Below are 23745 nucleotides of genomic sequence, written 5' to 3'. Positions count from 1 at the left end.
AGCTATGCCAAAAGTCATTCCTTGGTTTCCTGTTGACTTCGTGTTCTCCTTTAAGATACAGGTCTTTGACAACATTTCCAGTTTGCTTTCAAAGCTACTTTGACTAATTCGTTTTCTTGATTAAGACTAGCAAGTACAGATATATTTATTGGGTCAACCATCCTGACTTTAGAAGCATTTCCTGGTCATTTTCCATCTGCCCCAGGCTGAGTAGAGAGTTCCTTTGTTTTCCCATCACTCCCTTTGTATACTTCTATCAAAAAAAGCTCAGAAACTTCCTTAAGGCCAGTGAGAATCTCTGCAGTCCTTTCACCATCTTGTATACAGCCTACATTTTTAAAGATCTCATTAAGTACTGAATGATAGATTAAAATACAAAAATAGTAATTTACATTTAAAAGTTCATGTTGCAAAAAAACTTCAAGTGATCCATTAAACTTTCTTCACCCGTTGAATTTGTATCCCAGAAAAAGGGAAGAATTTAAAGGTGTCAGAGAAAAAAAGGGAAGAATTTAAGTATAGTGCAATTTTTCTTGAAATTGGAGAAAAAATTATTTTAACTCTTTAGTAAATCAAATGTGTATTAAAGGAAATGTAGTAAACTAATAATACCTGAACAGGATATTTCTTAAAATTTGCATGTAGAAAATTAAATGTGCATATTAGAAAACTAAACATTATTAGAATAAAACTGCTCCTTTTAAAAACATTACCAAGAACACATTTGTAGCCAAATTTTTTTAACAAAAGTATTAATGCCTCTTTACCACTTAAGGGTAGAGAAAGCTTCAATTCAGCCTTCTTTGCATCCAGATATACTACATGCAGTATATGTTAGAAAAACTACTAATAAATTGGATTTATTTATTTTAATCATAAAAATATTTTTCCATAAATACAGTCAATATGAGGTTGGGGGACTGTACATTTCCCTTCTGGTATTTGTAGAGATACTAAGTTGAGATAAATGACTTTATTCAGAGCATAATTCTAAATTTTTCTACCTTTCTCAGTTATCAAAAAAGCAAAGAAAAATCAATATAAATTTAATAGCATTAAATATATAGTGTATATTTATAGTTCAAGTTAATTTTTCATGTGTGCATATGTATGTATGTACACAAAGTATTAACATAACGAATTCCTATGAAAATAGCTAGAAGCACAGTAATAATTTTAACTCAAAAAGCATAAAATATTTTAATGAAAATAAAAGTTAAAGTCAATTATTTCTATTTTATGGGTATAGCAAATGTTAGGTAATTCAACACAAGATAAAATAAACACAAAAGTTACGTACTACCCTATACAGTTTATTTCTGGTACAGCAATACTTTTCTACTACAATAAAAATACATGAGTTCAAATACATGAATTCCTCTAGCAACACTAAATATAGTATTCTACTTTAGGGGTAAAAAAATGCATTGTTTCCATAAAATACACATATACTAAAGTGCTTTTTCTTATAGGATATAGATATTGGTAAGTCAAATAAAACTATAAAATCAGATATCATTTCTTGTCATGCTATCTTGTCTTTCTTACAATCTTAAACTAAATTACTTAGGCACTAAGCACTAAGTAACAGAAAGCTATTCTGCAATGAAACTATTTCACGCTCTAGCATACTAATGGGAGATTCATAGAATCAAAGGACATTATGGAAATATTTTGGAACTGATATATTTTAATCTTAATTTTGCTAGAACAATAGAAGTGACAGAAGTCCACAATGATACTTGAGTTACAAGATGACTGACACCAGACCCTTCCTATTTAGAAACATTATTTTCACTAGTCTAAATACAATATGCTTTTTGACTCACATCCAAGTTTGACTGCAGTAAACATTTCATACAATCAGTTAAAAAAAAAAAAACCTCTCTGTTACAAATAGCAGTAGTTAGTACTGGATCTTTAGTCATCAAAAGTAGCAGCATTTGTCAGCATTTATATTAAATAAATGATTACATTTTGTTCAGAACGATGAACTCGCCATACCTTTGATCAGAGAAACCCCAACACATAAAAACCTTCAAACAAAAGCAGGGTTAAAAGAAAACCTTATACACTTGAACTAAAGGAAATAGCAAGTAATATTTAGTAAATGTCAATAATGTTATTTAAAGACTACCTTCTAGTATCTACTGTGAAAGAATTTAAAAAATATATAAACCTGATTTCAATGTATATGAAAGATTTGGGCATATTTCTTCTAGATTACATACCATTCAGCACAAAATTCAAAATGTTCTTTGTATGGGACACATTCCCAAAAAGATTAAGTAAAACCAAAACCTGTAGCATCAACCTCTCAGAGCTTGCTTTCAGTATAGTAAAATTATTTCATTTCTTTGCAAGAATGCTCTATGGTTGTCATATCTAGAAATCTTTGATCTCAAAAATTAGAATAACAAAATTTATTTTAAAACTAGGATTATGTCTTAGTGGCAAAGTAGAAATTAGTATTCATTTAAATTTGAAGGAAAGAAATATAAAGTCATAGAAGATAATGGTGAAAACAGTTATTGCCAGAGTCTCCACCATATTATTTGGCTATGGTTGTTATTTCAAGTTGAAAATGCATCACTAGTATTGCTGTCTTTGAGCATTTTGTTTCTGGAAGAACGACTTTCCAAATTCATAAGAACTGATCATGATGGCACAAGCAGGAGCAATTTTAATTAAACGAGGAATTAGGCCTGAAAGGAGAATTGAAAAAAAGTTGAAGGTTACCTTGCTTTATAAAATACAATTAATGTGGTTTCATTCTGATAATGCTGTTATGAAATGAAATGATATATAAAGTTTTGTGCTATTAAAGAGCAAACTGCTCAATTCCAATTTTAGTTCAATTCCATATTACTTTATATAGAAAGTTTCTTTTATCAATTGCAAATCTATTGTTATTTAACAGTTTTTAAACTTACAATGAAGATATTTTGGAGGAAATCATAAGTTTGAAATGTTTTCAATAATTTCCTGCTGAAAGCTAGTTCAAGAAGATATAAACTTCAAAAAATATTTTATTCATTGATATGGCAAAGTATTTTTACCTGTAAATAATCCAGAAAGTCCATTCTTAGCAACAATGTTCTTCATTATAGCCCAGGTTGACATATGCAAAGGCATAGAAACTAAATTTAAAATAAAGAAATGCTATTATAAATTACACTTAATTTTTTATATAGCTATACACATAAAATAGTGTTTACTGCCTTTGGGAGTAAATTGCTTCATTATAGTAAGAACAGATTTATTTGCCTAAAGAGCTTTAAATCTTCTAGTAGTTAAATTCATTATAAGAAAAATCAGAGAAAGGGCTACAAGTTTAAAAGGTTTATAGGACTGGATGCAATCAAAAAGATATATAGAATGGGTTTCTTCTGAATTGATGTTTTTTCACAAGTATTATTTCAACTTTACTACATCTGAACATATCCATAAATATAACCCAAAAACAAACTCAATTTTCATACTTCTATAATGTATTTTTAGGATTATCTCTTGGCAAATATTGCTATATTTTATTCATATAAAATCTGAATTATATGAATTATCACAATTTACCCATTTGCCTAAAAGAACATTTAGGTGGTTTCTAGCTTTTGGGATTAATGAAGCTTTAATGAATATCCTTGGTACACTTCTCTAGGACACATATCTGGGATTGGAAGAATCTATCCTTGGTACACTTCTCTAGGACACATATCTGGGATTGGAAGAATCTTCCCATTCTTTGATTACCTCCAAATTGTTAATTAGACTATAATATCAGAAGGGAGTAGAACTTCACTAAGTCAAAGGACAAAGCTGTCACCGATATGCATCAGATTTATTTGCAAAGATCTGTAATCAATGTTTCTATCAATATCTGTTTTAACAGTTATGCAAAATATTCAGCTGGGTTAAGATAATCTATATTATAATAGGCTTAGTGAAATGTTTATATGACAAATTTTGTAATGGATAATTTCAAATAGGTGTGCTATAGTTTCTATAGATAATAAAGAGGGCATCTACTGAAAGCAACTAAAATAATTTTTGTTACATATGAAATGACAGGTTACAAGGAATAAAAATAGAGGAGGTAGTAATTGGAAATGACATGTCAGTAGATGATAAGCTAAAAAATAAACAGGGAAAAAGAATTGTAGATGCACACTAATGGTACAAAACACAACAGAAAAAGGTTTCTACTATGCCCTATCTTTCACTCACAGTTGCCTAGATTGATTTGTAAGGATACACACATAATTTAATCTTCTATAGATAGCTGTTATAAGATTTAACTTAAGCCAGGTCAAAAACACAGATTGTAAGATTTCTTAAATTTCTGTATGTGTTCAGAGTATTTTTTTCTGACATTCCATTCTAAGTTTATTCATTTAGTTAAATAAAGAACAAAGCATCAGAGGACAAAAGTATCTTTTTTCTTATTCCAGACAACTGCTAACAGAATGTAGAAAGAAAACAAACATTTTCATGGTGTCTTATACGTTTTAAATTAACTAAACTTACTTTTAGTATTTTCATATATCCAAAGCTGTGTCTGCTTTTGTGTTTTTACCACATCAAATGGCAAAGTTACAATAGCTGCAAACTATGAAAAAGTACAATTGATTAATTTAAATCTACCTTTAAATTCTTCCTAAAATATTTTTACATTCTTCTAATTAGCACATTACCTAACAAGAATTCTAATGAAAATCATAGCTAAATAGAAACTTAAAATGAAACCAGGTATATTTGAAGAGGTTTTATTAAATAAAGATACCATGCATGTATTCTCTCAAATTTCAAAAGTGAATAATCTTAGAAAAGTTCACTTATTTCTTAAGCTCTCACAACTACTAAGTAAATTAATAAGTAGTTATTTACTAAGTGGCAGAGTCTGCATAAGGCTTTTCATTATGTGGAAGACTAGGAAAAGGTATATTCTCTACTACCCAAAAATGTTAATTTTTATTAAAACTCTAACAAATATTTAGTTTCTTAAAAATGTTTCCAAAGAAACATGAATTAACATGAGAGAATAAAATTACTTCTGTTCAGTATACCTATACACATGTAATGGCTCTTCATGAAATATTACCTACAAGATCTACTGTCATTTTAATGAATAAATGAATGGCTAAATACTTTCAAATAAGAAAATACTACTTGAAACTGTTATCATTATCATGAACTGTTATAAACTGTAATACTCTAACAAAAAAAGGCTTTTAGAAAAATATAATACTGTATCTGTAATAAGATGAAAATATGCAAAGTGCATCTTAAAATATTAATGGATAAAAATAATTTTCTCAAAATAAGATAGCAAATATACAGAAAAATGTATAACAAGTACAATCTAAAAGATATCTCAGTAGCCAAAAATTGCAATATAATATTTTGTCCTGTTTTAATACACTTATCATTATTCTGAAAAGAAAGAAAGAATAAACTTACAGAACCAGACAATGCACCTGAGGTAAAGTTGATCATAAATGTTGGTTCATATAAACCAGATTTTACACACAACCACTTCTTTAAAACTTCATAGTTATACCAATACATTGCTATAAAAACAGAGAATAAAAAGAATACTTAATTAAAAACGAAATGTGAACTTCAAAGAAAATATTTAGAAGGTTATATTTTAAAGGAAAAAAAGATTCTAACCTTGACACATCTTGCTTTCTGCTTAGACATAAACTAGGTGAGATTAAAAAGAAAAATTCTCAGTAATATTCTAGCAAGCTGATTAACAATCAAAGAAAAACACTGAAGCATCAGCTAGGTAAGACTTTAATTCCAAAACCTGACAAGAGCAGTGGGATTAAAAAATAAAGGCTAATCTCACTCATGAACATACAAGTAAAAAATAAAAAAAGATAAATAACCAATTGGAACCAAACATATTTCATAGACAATTATACAGTTTAACCTAAATTGGGTTATCTGAATCATAAAAAGCAATAATCATAACAAATTTTAAAGAACATACATCATATTAAGGGGCTTTCCTGGTGGCCCAGGGGTTAAGTTTCAGGGCTAACATGCTATTGCTGCTGTGGCCTTGCCTGCTGCTCCCCTCAGCAGTGTATTTCATTTGGTCTGGCTGCTCTGCTCCCCACTCTGTCTCTGATTAATCCTCTCACGCTCCTCCCGTGGGTACTATTCCCACTCTCGCATCTCTGGCCTAGACCCCAGTTCTTATATGTATAAATAAATAAGTATAAATCTTTAAAAACAAAAAATTCATCACATTAAGTTTAAAACACATATACCATATTAAAGATCCATAGGATCATGTAAAATGATGAAAATTTTTTTATGAAATTCACATTTTCATAAAAAGAAAAACAAATGTTTTAGAAATGAAGAAAGAAGAGGGAACTTCTTAAAACGAAATGCATCGAGAATATGTAGCAAAAATTAGTTATTAATGGTAAAACAACAGAGCTAGTTCCTTTAATTAACTAGAATAAGGGATGCAACATTATCATTGCTACTATTCAAAACTCTATTAGGAAGTATAGTATGAGAGAAAAAAAATGAAACAAACCCTAAAATGTGACTGATACAGGGGTGTGGGGTGGTGGAGGAGGGACAAAAACAAAGTGGGGAAGGAGCACAATGGATTATGGGTGCCTTGGTTGTGGATATGGAACAACAGCTATAGAGAGATCCTATACGCTAAAATCCAATATTGTAGATGAATCTTACCACTATTTTTAAAAATATAGAGCTTTAAAAATAGCTACTAAAAGCTGAGGGAGAGTGTGGATGTTCTAATTTTTTTTTAAAAGACTGTATAGAAGTTTTATAAAAAATTTTTTTCTTTCTAATAAAACCCTTTAAAGAAGAGTTACTGAATAAAGGGGTAGGATATGTCTAGGGAAAACAAAGTAAAAACAAGATTTTTAATAAAGCACCAACATTTTAGACAATATTTTCATTTTATAACCCCAAATCAATTTCAGATAAATGAATAAGTGGCCAATTAAGCAGTGTCTAAATTCATTAATAACCACCTTCATTCATAAATAAGTTAAAATGAGATACCACTTAACATTATTAAACAAAAACCAAGAAATTTGACAATAAAAGTGCTTGAGAGTATTAAGGTGAGGCAGCATGAAGCTAGGAGGTATGCTGACCAGCATAATCACTTTAGGAATGGGTTTAATATTACATAATAAAAATTAGAATGCATATAGTAATATGAACCAGTAGATCCACTACTGAAGAAATTCTTGTATATGAACAGAGACTGTTAAAATATATAAAGTAACATTGTTTACATTATTCACACATCCAAAAAGATGACAACAGTTACACAACAAAACAAAAAAGAATCTTAAGAGAACTTTTTAAAATAAGCATTTTTTTAAAGCACAAAAAGGAAAAACTAAATATATTGTTTAACAGTAATATACATGTGATAAAATGTGTTTAAAACTGAAAGGAATAATAAAGAAAACTTCAGTATAGTGGTTACCTCTAAGGATGTGACAGTGGAGAAGGATCTATAAGGTTTCACAAATGAAAAATGTGCTATGTTCTAGAGTTCACATATACTGAAGTGGGAATTTCACAGGTGTTCATTTTATTAATGTATTTAGTACTTTTAAACTGTTATTTTTTATTTATCAAATATAGTGAAATTATAGTCTGGCGTAGGAATGTTTTATGTTGTTTCTAAACAGCATAACTGAACAATAATGATTGGTGAAAAATACTAATGAAAAGGGAAAAAAGTACAGATAAGAGTTTAAGAAAATGATTAACTCAAAGGAAAACGAAAGAATGAGAAATATCAGTCCAATGGTACTCAATGATTACTTCTCTCAGGTCTTAAATGGAAACTCCTATGATTTGTAAGCACATACTAGAAGTATGCATGTTATACAAGTTGTTAATTTTGTACTTATTTTTCATGATTTTTAATTATCTTTGACAGGACACTCATCTAATGGAGGAAATGGTTGCCTTTAATAATTAAAAAAAGTAGACATCAATATAATTCATAAGTGAGCTTAATTTTAGAATATTTTAATTTTTAATAGTTTACTAATTATTTAGGATATTTAAGGTAGTTGGCATTATACAAAAGTATATAAAAATGAAAATATACACCAGTGTTTAAAAAGAAACAGAGAAAAGAAAACCATAGTATTTACAAAGAAACAGAGGGGGAAAACACAGACTATTCATTCAATAAAGGCATAAAAAATTCTGAGAGACCAGTACTGAAGCAGGACTGAGGTCACTAAAGAAAGATAAGTTACCTTTATTCTTAAAGGGTTTAAAATTTAACCGATTTTAAAATTACACAGAAGTATCATAAAGCAATCTAAAATTTAGCAGATATTAATAAGATAAATCCTACCTGAGAATGGTACATCTCTAAGAACAGTAGGAGCCCAGCCTTTCCAAAGGGAAATCCAGCCATCTTCAGATACTTTCTTGCTGACAAATTGATGTAGTTCCTTATAAGAAAACTTCTTAGACTGCATCTTGGTTCTAATCAATTCTAATGGACTTATAACAGTTACTGCACCAACTAATGCAAATGAGCAAATATAAGAAAATGAAAACAAAAAGCCATGTACTAAACACACACATGCAAAAACTAACATTACATGCATATTTTAATCGTTCATTCTGAAATGTCGGCAAATCCGAAAATAAAGCGTTTAAAAATGCCAACATATTGATGCACACTTTTTTCCTTGATAAAGGCATTTCTTACATCTGTTTTCATAGAAACCTTATGCTTTCTGGCTTTAACTTTAACAGAAATATTATACATCAGTTAGAATTACTGAAAAACCTTCACTTCAGTTAATGCTCCAATAATCCTCACTCCTACCACATAGACAAAAAGTGTCCCTCTGCATAGAGGTAAATTAAACTATAATTGAACTCTGGATACCAAAGTCTTTATGGAAAATGATTCTAGACTTTGGTATTAATCTGATGTCATCCTAAAATTTAGAATCTAAAGTCTAAAATTTATAAACTTCACAGGATGGGTTGGTTCCCATCTCATTCTGATGATAATCAGCATATCATGTTATTTCTGAAGTGGAGATAATAACAAACTGGAACACACTATAATGCAAATATATATCTTACCAATATTATGCATTTATGCAAATTCTCTATGAATGTCAACATTTAAAAAGATGCATTAAATGAAAATAAGATACATTCATTACTTACACCTGGCCACAATTCCAGCAACAACTGGTATGCAATTTTCATTTTCTCCTAATTTAGATCTCAGAAGATCAGTTAACTGGTCATAGCAGGTAAAATAAATAACTGTGGCAGGAACTGCCATAACTCTGTTTGAAGTACACAAACAAAAATATTTGTAATCAAAAGACATATTCTTAAATTACTAAATATAAGTTAAAATCTTTACATTAAGCTGAAAACTGCAATTAATCTATGAGATCAGTTTTTCTTTGATTTTAAACGCTATTAGTGCTTAATTTAGTAGGCAACAAAAAAATGGAAAATTAGTATCTGCCTTTTGGGAGTTCAGTTTCTGGTAGTAAAGAACCTGATACATCATTGGCTCAGATCATAAGTGGAAAAGACAGATGAGGACATATCTCTATCTCCCTGACTGTTTCCTTTAAAATTAATTTATGGTAGGGCTCTCCTTGGTGGCACAAAGGGTTAAAGTACCACATTATGAAGCTCTCTGAAGCCACTACAGCATGTTTGATCCTAGGCCAGGGAGCACATGATCCACATGGTGTGGCAGACCTCTTCTGACATGCCTGCTCTCCCCTCAGCAGTGTACTTTGTCAATCTGCCTGTTCTGCTCCCCACTCTCTCTGGTGAATCCTCTCAACACCACACCTCTAGCCTGTATTCCAGTTCTGTAAGCACATATAAATAAATCTTTAAAAAATAATAATTTACTGTAACATGAAAATCATTGATGTAAAAAGTACAAGAGTGACTGTAAAATATTTTTTGAACTAAGGAGCTATATTGCTCTACTTATAACTGAAAATAAATTGCAATTAATTGTGACAGAATAATATATACAGGTTTGAGATAATTCTAATGACAGTCTTTCAAATGAAAATATCAAAAGGGGATTAACTAAATCACAAAATTGCAGTACAGTCATGTTATAAATGTTACTGCAACAGGAAATTCATCTATATTTACGATTTATCTAAAGGATATTCACATAACACATTTTGAAATGTCTAATGTTCTATAGTGAATTCTGATCATAAGAATTTAGGAATAGAACCAGCTGCTGCTTTTGGATTTGCCACTTACAGTATAACTTGAGGCCACTGTTTAAAATATTTGCCTCAAAGTTGCCTAATTTTCTCCATAAAAAGATAGAAAGAAAGAAGCCAGAGAAAGGCAAAGTGTTAGTTGAGAGTATTACACTAAGCCTTTCCAGTTGATCAGATTAATTTATACAACAGTTAGTAGAATATTAAAATTATCTGAAAAGTTGAAAGAATATATATCATATTATCTCTCAATACTTTTGTAAAATTAATAAAAATTCAAATGAATACCAAATTCCTAATTTCTAAACATGAAAAAAAAAGTATACTTCTGCACTTGGAGACTTAACAAAAGGTATAGTTGCTCAAATCTTTTGTAACTTCAGGGCAGTCTATATACATGCTTGACCTTTGGCCAACTTAAATTTAACCCTTGAAAAGCTTCATAAAACGAGATTTTTTTTTGAATAAGTGGAAAATTAAGTCAACTTGTCTAGGTTGACATGTACAAGTTATGTAATTTTTCAAAACATCTGCTGACCTTTTGGGGACCTGGTGGTATAGTAATCACTGTTATTATGAAGACACAATGTGCCTACATCATCAAGACAAAAAAAAAACCTTAGACACTGAAATTTAAGTGAGTTTTAAGGTAGAAGTACTTTACATGTGCCACCATAGTTCAATGCTAGAAAAGTAAGTGTGATGTTATAAGGGGTGGGGGGTTTGGATAGAAGTCTAAGCCTGGTCAACTATTGTTATATCTTTTTACCTTATTAATTCTGTGTTGTATATTTTTGTTCTACAAAAACCACAGAGATAAGTATAACCTTTTTAAAGCCCTATGAGTCTTCCCAATAACAAAATAATAATCATCAGTTTAGTAAGAAAAATACTAAATATCAACTTACAAGGTAGGGGGAAGGCCACTCCATAGAGATTTAATGCCCTCATTTCGAATGATTTTCAAAAAGGCATCCTAAAAGCATAAACAAGACAGTAGTCAAACTATATCCCTGAAACTGGGGTATACAAAAATTTTATACTGCTAATTATTAATTTTATCCTTTCAAGTGTTTATTTGTGAAATGAATATCTCAGATATATGTATGCTCATTCTTTGAAGAGAAAAAAAAAGCAACTTTCCTCAACTTCTAAACACAAGTAAAACATTTCCTGGTGATACTTTCTGCTACCAGAATAAAATCTGTATTACTTAGATTTGGATTGTCCTACTTAGGACTGAGAAAACAAGTTTTTCAAATACTGCTATCTTTTGGCTTTAATCACAGAAATTGATCAGATTATTTCTCCTTGTCAACAATAAAATCTGGAAAAATATTATTGAAGCCACTATTTGAAATCTCTGGAGAGAAGCCAAAAGCCAGCAAAAACCATAGGGAAGTCTGCCGTTAAAACCAATGTGAAATTTTCACGTTTGTAGCTTGTTTGCCTGTGGGAATGGCAAAGGATAACACATTTACTTGCTTGAAATGGTAAATAAAGAGTTCAAGGTGGTAGAACATTCAGAATGTTAAAGCTGTAAATCTGGGAAAGGAGGTGCTACAGAGGATATTAGTCTCAAATACTGGAGGAAAACAAAACGATCCCCACAAAAATAAAAACTAAATTTTCATGAAATAAAACAATTCCGTCTTTATAAAGTACTATTCATAATATCTACTATCCAATCAAAATTTACTAGACATAAAAAAAAAGGAAATATGTTGTGATTCAAAGAAAAAGTAGTCAATAGGTAACAAAACTAAGGTAATTCAAATGGTGCAATTAGCAGACAAATAGGAGACAGCCATTATAAAGATGATCAAGGACTTAAAAGATGACATATGCATAGTGAGTGGACAATTTTGGAATTTCAGCAAAGAAATAGCTACCATAATAATAGCCAAGCAAAAAGTCTATACCTGAAATGAAAGTAATGGGATTAAAAGAATGGAGACAACAGAAGAAGTCACTGACACCTGTAGATAGACTTTATTTATTCTTAAGAAGAAAGAGGAAAAGAATGAAGAAAAATGCAAAGAAGCTCAGAGACCTGAAGGGAAATATCAAGTGGCATAACATAAGTTTATTTGAGTCATAGAAAAAAGAAGACTAGGAAAAAGGAAATTATCTCATGAAATGATGGTCAAAACTTCCCCCAAACAGTTTACGGTATTAATTCACAGAGCAGAAAAATCTCAAAAAAATTATAGGCAAAATAAAACAATGAAAGAAAATGACAAAATACATAACAGAGGATGATACAAAAGAAGGCTGACTGGCTGGACACATGGGAGGCCAGAAGACAATGTAATGATACATTTAAGAATCCAGGGAAAAATGAAGCCAGAATTATATATGCTGCCAAAATACTGTTCAAAAAAAAAAAAAAAAAGGCATTTCAGATGAACAAAAATTGAGACTACATTTTCTTACCAATGTTCCCTGGAAACGTCCTGGCTTCTTATACCATGCTTTGTTGCCTTCTTCACAGACACATAGGTGATCCATAAGTCCATTACTGTATACAAAACATTTTCCTAATAAGAAGAAGATGCTAATGGTTAACAATTCCTTTACACGACTGTTATTTTTACCAACGTACAAAGTATGGATGAGGGGACTAAAGCATTTTGAGTAGATAATTTTGTCTTCACCTCTTAAGATAAAAATAATTTCATTTGCCTAATGATATTAATGCTGGGCTCTATCTAATCTCATGATGGTGAAAAGTAATTGAGTAAATTAATGGATTTTTTTTTTTTCAGAAATGTAGTAAGAAAATAAATATAGACTAAATTCTTTTAGGTTTCAATGAATAGAAGGGGAAGATAAAGGAGGAAAATCTGTTTTGAAAAGAGAAGGCAATGTACCTTTTCTATCAGAAGAAAACGTGTATGCAAGGGAAATTCTGACAAAAATATATTAGGATTTAATGTACTTCTGAAAGTTTAATGTACTTCTGAAATTTTCTAAGTCTTAAAAGTTCTCATCACAAAGAATAAGAATTGTAAACTATGCAAGGTGATGATGTTAACTAAATTTATTGCGGTAATCATTTTGCAATAGATAGATATAGTGAACCACTGTTCTATACCTAAAACAAATGATGATTACATTTCATTAAAATAGAATATAAACAAAGTTCTTCTCAATCAGTGTAAATAATGCCACACTTTGTCAGTTTCTCTGTAGCTATATTGCTTAGTTTAGACATTTTCCCACATAAATCACAATTCTTCCACACCATTTCACAACTATCTAGAACCAACCCTTTCCTATTATTGGATTCAAATTGTCTTTTCTGTTATCCCATATATAATTCTGTGACTTTTATAATACCTCCTTATGCTTTTAAAGCTTTCTTAAATGTGTGGAACCTACCTTACTTCTTAGTCTCTTTCTAGAATTAATCTATTCTCACCTATTTTTGCATTCATCTGGAATATGCCTGTTGTTCATTTCATCTCACTGGTATGCCTTCAACAGAGTGGCATTCATGTCTGACTCAATGTCTTCACAGTATAAACAACTGATTTTCTGTTATTTAAACATATTTTGAAATACCATTATCATTTTTGCCTACCTGATATAAAATAATCTCTTCAAATTCCATATAACTACACTATGCAGCAAATACTTAAGCTGCCTAGTCAAATAATAAACAGTTGAAGGATACTTGGATGAATGTCCTAGGAAGGTTACAGTTCTTAGACTAAAGAGGAAGTTAAATTGTGAGCTTTTTACAAGTATAATTCTGTACTTACTTGTAAGATATATATCCAAATATAAAATCATATTCTGACATAGTATAAGGTTAAAAATGTTACCTATATATATTTTTTTTCTGCCTAGACCTCATCATGTGATGAAAAATGAACCTTCATGAATAGGTTCAATTTTTTAATTGACAAAGAAAACATTACTCAAACAAAATGAGTGTAGTAACATTTAAAAATCTGACATTTTTCAGGGTAACGAGTAAACATACCTTTGGGGAATGGATTGTTTTGGGCTTGGAGTCGAATTTTAACAACATCCAGGGGTGTCACTATGAAGAAAAATAAATTTCAATTAACTAGTAATACCAATATATATTAACATTTGTCCAAACAACACAGAATACATTGAATTATATCTTTCCTCATGATTACATAATGGTTAAAGTTACTAACTATAAAATGGTTTTGAATATAACATTTCACTTTTTACCCTTGAATTTTACTGAAAGGACCACTGAAAATAGAACCTAGTTACTTTTCTCACAAATAATAAACTGTCTTTTATATTATTTCTACAAATAAAACCCATTAGCATTAAAACTAAAGTATTTTTAGTTTAGAATTCTTTTTAAATATTTAAGAACAACTCTGTATTATAAGTAATCAATAATCGATCCTCTAATCTGTTATATTTATCTGTAGCAAAGAAAATCTTTAGGTAATACAAAATTGAATAAACCAGGCATAAATCATGTTTAAAGCTAGTTTGTTATTCCATTTGTAGGCATGAAAGTAAAGAAACATTATTTTAATTTGCATGCTTTATTTTGTTTGAAAAGAATGCTTAATAGTGATTCTAAAAATACTTCCTTGTTGTGAATGATGACATATATTAGATGATCTGTAACAACCTAACAATATCATCTGAAATAAGATATTATATCCTAATTAAATCAGTTTATGTTTGTTCTAATCATCTGCTTTCTTATTTAAATAAACCAAACAATTTAAAATCACTAGAAGGCAAGTTAATCTTGATAGGGATCACAAAGAACTCAGGTTTAAGCTTTTTAAGTTTACAGATGAGAAATGAAGTTTAGAGAGAAGGAGCAACTATCCCCACGTGCATGCACCCAAGAATGGCTAAGCAAGAACTAAAATTAAATACTCTTGATTATGTGCCCAGAATTCTTTTCATGTTATCATACTGATGGAGAGATATCATTCATGAAGGATGTATGATGATGATATTATCATTTCACAACAGTAAAACTCAAATCCTAACAATTTACTTGGTTATATAATCTACATCATTACATTTTATTTATTTATTTATTTATTTTTACCCATTAATGATGTCAATATAGCTCCAGTACAAGATGCGAACATTTGTTGGAGAGGTGTCACTTTGGTAATATGTGGTATCTCTGCTTCAGGATCCATACCTTAACTAATTGAAGAAAAATCTGTTAACAAAAGCAAAATGTATCAAAAGTTTAATGGAAAATACCCTCAAATTTAGTTATTAAAAATTGAATAAACTATAAAAAGAGTAATAATAATGAAGGATATGTGTTGTTGACACTCTGGAAAATCAAGGTCTGTACACAAAGGGTTTATACAAAGGTAATAGAACATGTTCTCTGATTTTTTAAAAATGGTAATACAGAGTTAATAAAACAGACTCTGGCCATATAACAGAATGAAAGCAAATAAACGGCAAGGTTCATATTCTAAAAACTACTCAAATGCTTTCTCTATGTTAGTACAGAGGTGTCAGCAAATATAGCACTATTTTAACTGCAAAACAAAACAGAAATATAAAATAGAATTCAAAATACATTTTTCATAAGAAGCATCATCTTACAAAATTTTAATGAAAAAAGCAAAATATATTTTCCTGAAAGTCTGTTAATAAAAATGGTATAAAAATCAGGTCTAAATGTACTGTTGAGAACTAATAGCAACATACAGGAGTCATCTTTCCATATGTCTATATATACCCCACTTATATGTGTGTGTATACATGTAAAAGTAAACAGTCTGAAAAAGCAATAAAACTACTATATCTCTCCTCACAAACACACATCAGAATACATCTACTTAATCAAATGTGTACATTCACACATCTGCGTGGATGCACCTCTTTTGAACAGCAAAAATAGCTTAATACTGTTCTCATATTCAGTAGCCAACTTGACATCAGGCACCTCTAGCTTGCACCCCAGTTCTGTATGCATAAATAAATCTTTAAAAAAAAATACTATAGACATTTTGTCAACCTCAGAATATTCTTACTCAATCATCACAGTGTTGGAGTAGTCCTCAACCCCTAGACTCAGGCCCTGGGAGGCCCACGTATTTGCCATGCAGACTAAGTGCAATCCACTCCACTTTCACCACAGGATGTGGGGAGGAACAATCCAACTCAGGACTAAAGCCCAGACACTGCACCAGTGAAGCGGCATGGGCTGAACTCTGCTAGGGAGGCATTATTTTTAGAGCCCTTATAAAAAGAAAGGCACCTGGACCCTGGACCTTACTTCTGCCTGGGCCTTTTTTGTGAGATCTGTCTCTGTTGCACCTCAACAGCCCTAGCAGTGGCAACACTTGTTATCACCTTGCCCCAGGCTACAGCATCCAAAAAGGCCTGCTGCAAGCAGCTTTATCTTATCATCTTTTGCTGTGCCAAAAAACTTTTTTCGTTTATAGATCTGGCAGAGAATTCTTGGACCCAAAAGCAGTAACAGGAGTTCTGACTCAGAGAGAATTTTCATAGTCTTTGTCCTGTAACAATAGGACAATTATCAAATTGAGGAAACAACTTTGATGTTACTTTACAATTCACAGCCCAATTGTCAACTTAGCCTAATAACAATCTTAATTTAAAAAGAACGGTAGTTCTACTGTTTCTTTAGACTTTTATTATTTACCTACCTGGTTTAAGTCTTTTCCTCAACTCTATGTTCCAATATTTTGTTGTTTGTAACATCAGTAGCTGAAATTCTATAGTAAAAAAATGAAAGTAATGGTTTTATTTTATATTTTCTCATGGGAAAGGGATAAGAAACCTATAAGAAGTGAAAAAATACTTTAAAACACAAATCAACATTTATTGAATATTAAGTGCTTTGATAAATTTAACAAGCACTCCTCAAATGCTATCATTAGAATTATTAAAGCCTTTTACAAAATTTGTATTATATCATTAAGTGTATTTTGCTTTGAAAACTAACAAGTTTAGACTTAAACACACTGATCAATCATTGGGAATTGAACAACTACATTCTGTGACACAAAATTAAGTATCCTGTGCAACCTTGAAGTATTTGGGAGTGGGGGGGTATATTTAATTGGAATCTAAACAAACCTTTAGAGATCTAACTTCCAATTTATAGAGTTCAGGATAAGGAAGGAAGTTCAGGAAAGTTCAGGTATCTTTATGATAAAGGATGTCACAAAAGAGGACCACATATAATACTCTAGTCTATAGAGGACTATTGGTTTCTTCAATTAGTCTCAGTAGTGGGGGGAAAAAGGAGACAAAGGGACAACAACACTTCTAGAGTAAAGAAATCTTATACATCTAAATACATCTTACTTCAAGTAAATGAAAAACAAAGTTTGAGGGTAACTAAAGGAATCTGAATATGCACTAGATAAGGAAATATTTTAAAATATTTATTTTGGGGCCCTCCCTGCAGCACAAGGGGTTGGCGTGCAACACTGCACCACGAGTTCAATCACAACCAAGGAGGCAATGCACATGGTGTGGCAGACCTCTCCTGTCCTACCCTCTGCAGTATTTTTCAGTCAATTCACTTGTTTTGCCCTCCACTTTGTCTTTAGTGAATCCTCTCCCTCTCCCCCCGCAACTCTGGCCTATACTCCAGTTTTTGAATGCATAAATAATTTTTTTAAATTATTTTGTTTGGTGAGATAATGGTAGTGTAGTTATGTATGTTAATAACTGTAGTTTCAATACTTCAGAAAAATAAACTGCTTAAAATTTGTCAAATCTAGGTGATAAGTATACCATATACTTAGGTGGAGGTAAACAGATGCCTCCCACATACAAAACATTTAAATGCTCTGTATTTTTCTGTATATGGGAAACAGCATAGTAAAAACCTTTAATATTCACATAGAATCTTCAACTCTAAGAATACACTTCTAAAATTCATTTGTATAAACACAGTTCCAGTAAAAAAAAATACATGTGTGTGCATGCATACATGTACATGCATGCATGCACACACATATGCTTTATTTTGATACCTATCCCAATGTTGGAACTGGATATATTAATCTGAACTGAAAAACTGATGTATCTCTAACAATTATTTTAAACATAACAGTGAAATCCAGAAATTTGGATATACTGTTTAGAACCATGAATTAAAGTTACTGCACTTTTTATTATTTCTTAACATAAATACTATTAAAAAGTATTTATTAGAAAAGTTATATCAACAACCAACACATATCTCATTACAATGAGATCTGGACATGTATCTACGTACAATGAAATCTGAAAATGAGTCTTCTATTCAGTTATCTAAAGAATAATATAGAAAAAAATGGACAATATAGCCACAAATTTGGAAGCAGATGGTGAACAGTAATAATCCTAGCAGAATTCAGTGTATTCTCCAATATTTTAAATAGCTATAGTCCTATCAACCTACTTAACTTCTTTCTCTGCCTCTTTCTACTCTTTTATTTGGAATATACTGTTCCTTTTTCTGGGAGCACATGAAATTAGTGGAGCGAGATGCTTTCATAACCTTTTGGTTCAACTATAGCTTTAGGCCATCTCATTATGCTACATGCTTCAAAACAGCTTTCTCCTTCAACTTCCTATGAAATTATCTTTTCCATACTTTTTCTTTATTCTTTATTTTACTTAAATTAGTATTTTACTTAAATTAGGTATAGACTGGCCATACCTCACCTAAGTGGTTACCACATATAATGACACATTTTCAAGCATGAAGAATCCATGACTCCTTCCTGACGTAAGCACAAATTACTTAATGACATCAAATCAATCAAGTGGTACTTGGAGAAGCTTTAGTAAAATAGTCATAGAAATACTGAAATTAGAAGATGATAGATCGATACATGCCTAGAATCATCAGAATTTCTGATTTTTCCAAGTAAAGATGTGTCAAAGGCTCCCTTAACTTAATCTTTATTTATAGCAACATGCTCCACACTGTTGACTATCTCTTCAGATATTTATTAGCAGTATGTATTGCTCTTCTGTAATATTCCATTTACATCTTTCACTCATTTTTCTGGTGAGGTATTTATATTTTTCTCATTTGATGAAACTTTTATATTTGATACAAATTATTTATGTTATATAAATTGTATCTTCTCCCAATCTATAATATGTCCTACTTTCTTCAGAGTAGCATATAAATCAAAATTCTTAAAAATGCTTTGCAGTAACAGAAATAGAATAAAAATATACTTTTAAAAAGTGTGTGTAAGGAACACACTGTTAACTAGATACCTGTCTTTTTACAGAAGATCCTAAGAACTTTCTCATATTATGCAACTGAACTCTTACCCATTAAATAGCAATTTCCTAATTCCCTTTCCTCAGCCACCGGAAACCACCATTAAATTTTCTCCTTTTAAGAGTGTGATTATTTTATATACTTCATATGTAAAGTATTTCTCATTCTGTAACTGGCTTATTTCATCCAGCATAAGGTTTTCAATCCATATTATGCATATGACAGGATTTCCTTCCTAGATTACATGATACTCTAGCAGATATATATATATATATATATATATATATATATATATATATAGTTTTCATTATTTGTCAATGAATATTAGGATTATTTCCACCTTGTTAATTATCATAATGCTGTAATAACACAGGAGTGCACCTATATCTCTTCAACATCCTTCCATGGCAGTTGTACAATTTTATGTAACAACCAATAATGCACAGGGTTCCAATTTCTCCACATAGTTGCTAATGAATTTTCCATTTTATTTTTAATTACTGGCCATTATAACAGGTGTGAGGTGATGATCTTTATTTCATTTGTTGGATGATTAGTGATGCTCAGAACCTCATATTCCTGTTAACTTTTTGCACATTTTCTCTGGAAAAAAACTGTCTAAGATTTATACTAATTTTAAAATCAGTTTATTTGCTTCTTTGCTATTGAGTTGTATAAGTTCTTTATATTTTTAGATTATTAATTCCTTTCAGATAGTTGGCTTCTAAATACTCTCTCTCCCATGTCATAGATTGCCTCTTCACATTGTTAAGAGTTTCTTTTGCACTATGATCTAGAGGGAGTTAAAATATAAAAACTTGGCCCTCCCTGGTGGCGCAGCGGGTTAAAGCACACTAATAGACTAAAGCCACTTCCGCATGAGTTCGATTCCTGCCTGCCCTGGAGGTGACCACATGGCGTGGCAGACCTCTCCTGACCTGCCCGCTGCTCCCCTCAGCAGTGTACTTCATGGATCTGCCTGTTCTGCTCCCCACTCTGTCTCTGGTGAAGCCTCTTGCCGCCCCTGAGCCTCTGGCCTGTACCCCAGTTCTGTATGCACAAGTAAATAAATCTTTAAAAATATATATATATAAAAACTTACATTTTTCATAATAGTTAATATTCAGTAACCTAGGCTCCAGCAATTCCAAGAAAGATAAAAATGTATCTCTAGGAAAAGACCTAACAGCATTAGTCATAGTAGCTCAAACCCAGAAACAATCGAATGTCCATCAACAGGTAAAAAGGATAAAATGGTATATTCAGAAAATGGAATATTACTCAGCAATAAAAATAACTTCTGCTATGTGTAGCAGCATGGATTAATCAAAAATACCATTATGCAAAATAAATTTGTTGAACTCATCGGTCTGGATACTTAAAATGGGTGCACTTTATTGTATGTGGATGACCAAGAGGATTAGGAATCTTAAAAATTTACATGATGCGAGTTGTAGAGGGTTTTAAAGGAAACTAGTCTCACTGGAAATAGAACATTTTAAGTGTTCTGTCAGAATTGGAGGAAAAAAGTGAGCTGGGTAAACTGTTTTAGTCATGGTCAAATATGTGTTCAGAACAACCCTAAAGTAACTTACAATCTAGTTCAGAATATAAAATATAACCTTTAAACCAGTTCATTATCCTTGACAGCTCCTAGAGCTGCCACAGCAGCCTCTGCAATTTTTGTCTGGAGAAATCCACTTTCAAATTCTGAATCATACTGCATTGTTTATTCTCCATTTTTTGTCCCTTCACTTGTTTAAGAACTATCAATAGATGTGCTGGATTCTCCTTAGCTGTCCTGTCCATTCTCACCTGATATAATACATTCAGGTCTATGCCCATGAACTTGCTATCCTTTCATATGTTTACCCTGCAAAACTAGAACATAACCACATTAAATCCTTAGGCTCAGGCTCTTCCTGGTGCTGCAGCATGTTAAAGCACAGCACTAAGAAGTCAAAGTCACTTCGGCATGAGTTGGATCCCTGCCTGGGAGGTGACCCACATGGCTCGGCAGACCTCTTCCTGGAGCGTCCACTGCTCCCCTTTGCAGTGTACTTCATCAGTCGTCCTGTCCTGCCCCCCACTCTCTCTGGTGAATCCTCTCTCTCACCCTGCACCTCTGGCCTGTACCCCAGCTCTGTCTGCATAAATAAATAAATCTTAAAAAAAAAAAAAAACCTTAAGCTCGCCAACAAACTTGAACTAGGTAGTGAGACTCCAAAATGTGAAAACTAAGTAACAGAAGTAGCAACAGAGTACATTTTGAAAGAAAGCATATCAATGGCCTAAATACATATGGATTAAACAGGAATACTACTGAAGAGCCCAAATAAGTAGGTGATAAAGGCTGTTAGGTTTGCTAACAGGAAAAAGCAACAAATATAGTCCCATATAGAGAGACTCAGGCCAGAGTAAGAAAATAGGAAAGTTTAAGTATTTCAGAAGAATGAGTAAATCCATTGATTCCAGAATTAAAATTTTGTATTTGCATATGTGTGAGGTAGTCAAAACAAACAAACAGATTGGGTCTCACTTGATATTTACTCATTTACAGATAAGGAAATTGTTGCATAGGGCCATTAACATTTACCCAAGGTCATAAAGCCACTTAGGAACAGAGCCAGTACTGAGTGAAATTCTTTTCTCCTGATATACAGCTGAAATGTTCATTTATCTAGACCATGATTCTGCTTAATGTTCTCCAAGCTTTGCTTGGAACTCTTTAACCAAACTTCTCACCACTAAAAACCCTGAGCCCATTTAATTTCTTCTTCAATATATACTTTTTACCTGAGGCACTTTAAAATGTACTTTAACATAAAATTTATTCTCTTACCAAAAGTCCTGATTACTAACACTATTAAGACTTACTTATTCGTTATTGGCACTACCACCGACAGTGCTGTCAAGGATGGGTTACCCAGACAGTTGGCAACTATGTTACTGATCTTAATTCTTTATAATAAATAAGAAAGGTAACTCATTGTTCACTAGAACATAAAAAGGGCTTCCTTTTTTGTTCTCAGTAGAAGAAACACATTTAAATTGTTTTCGGTATTCCCAGAATATTTCAAAGACCCAGTTATCCCTTCCTAGCCATTTCCGACATTGACAAATTATTTTGCAAGAGTGTATGTACTCAACCTTCCAATTCAAGCCATCATTCTTATGTAGTTCTTTTGTTGCCCATCTACTTTCATTTTTCTTTAAGCAGTTCAGAAGTTTACAGTAGAAAAGTAGGAAAAACAAATTTTGTGAAGCATTTTCCCATTTACAAAAATAATAAATACTTAAATTTAATCCTTACTATAATCCCATTATTATTCCCATTTTACAGATGAAAAAAAGTGAGACAAAGGTATTGGGTAATTTAACCATTTTTACAAGCTGGTAAGCGACCCGAGTAGACCCAAAATCCTAGATTTGTGATTTCAAATTCTACTCTTTATCATCGTTGAAATAAACGTAAACACACTGAAACGAAAATAGCTCCGTGCACCAGAGGTCAACACAACAGCGGACAGCCAAGTATCAAAGGGCACTAGGCGACCAGAACGCTCTTAGGCCCTGCTCCGCGGGACCCTGGCTCCGACACCCCACCCGCACCTCTCAGCCCGGGAAGTCCCTCCGCAGTCTGTCTCTGGGCTGCGGAGTCGGCGGTGACAGAGACAAAACCACGCTCCGCGACTCGCTGCGCGCTGGGCACAAGCTGCCGCCTCTTCTCCCAGCTTCGCTAGGGCGGAAGCTGAGTCCAAGCCCTGCCGCAGCCGCCGCAACTCCAGCCTCCCGGACTTTCCACTGGTGGGTCAAAAGGGTACCTGGAGTAGGAGGCGGCTGCTGGGCAGGAGGTCCGGGCAACCCTGGAATGCGGGATTGACCCTCGTGGCGGGCTGGACTGGCCTCCGGCGCAAACTGCATCCACTACGTTTGGTCAACAGAGAGCCACACCGAATGACCCAGGCAGCGCAGGAACGCGGAGCTGCGGCGGAGACAACCGATCCGAGGCCAAGAGCGCTGAAGCGAGGTGGCCCAGGGGCGGGGACGCGGCCCGGGGGTAGGGCGCGGGCGTGCGGAGGCGGGGCGTGAGGAGAGGGACGCAATGCGCGAGAGGCGGGCACGTGGGACTCTGGGCGCGCCGTGCGGGGCGGGGGGGGGGGGGTGGGTGCCTAGTGGGCGAGCGCGAGGCGGGGCTCGGCGCGCGGGGCGCAAGGGGCGGGGCGC

The 23745-nt window shown here is 32.6% G+C and overlaps 1 protein-coding gene across 3 annotated transcripts; it reads right to left on the bottom strand.

Moving 5' to 3' along the window:
* Positions 1 to 1180: 1180 nt before the first annotated feature.
* Positions 1181 to 23566, bottom strand: SLC25A40 (solute carrier family 25, member 40). 3 transcript variants are annotated; one of them, XM_012720731.1, is made up of 12 exons: positions 23343 to 23566; positions 16928 to 16996; positions 15337 to 15440; positions 14260 to 14319; positions 12705 to 12808; positions 11177 to 11244; positions 9220 to 9344; positions 8384 to 8557; positions 5458 to 5567; positions 4525 to 4606; positions 3060 to 3140; positions 1181 to 2705 (listed from the first exon to the last, which is right to left on the bottom strand). In XM_012720731.1, exons 3-12 carry the CDS (start codon positions 15431 to 15433, stop codon positions 2593 to 2595), a joined length of 1014 nt encoding a protein of 337 aa, XP_012576185.1. In that variant the 5' UTR covers positions 15434 to 15440; positions 16928 to 16996; positions 23343 to 23566; the 3' UTR covers positions 1181 to 2592. The 3 variants fall into 3 exon arrangements, with proteins under 3 accessions (XP_012576185.1, XP_012576183.1, XP_012576184.1); XM_012720729.1 differs by having other exon boundaries at positions 2448 to 2705; positions 15337 to 15456; XM_012720730.1 differs by lacking the exon at positions 23343 to 23566 and adding an exon at positions 23131 to 23330 and having other exon boundaries at positions 2448 to 2705; positions 15337 to 15456.
* Between the last annotated feature and the right edge of the window lie 179 nt (positions 23567 to 23745).

This window comes from Condylura cristata, unplaced genomic scaffold (genome assembly GCF_000260355.1).
Source record: "Condylura cristata isolate star-nosed mole 26May11 unplaced genomic scaffold, ConCri1.0 scaffold00005, whole genome shotgun sequence".
Classification (NCBI taxonomy): Eukaryota; Metazoa; Chordata; class Mammalia; order Eulipotyphla; family Talpidae; genus Condylura; species Condylura cristata.
Note: the sequence above shows the minus strand (reverse complement) of the source record. Positions and strands in the feature narration are given on the sequence as shown.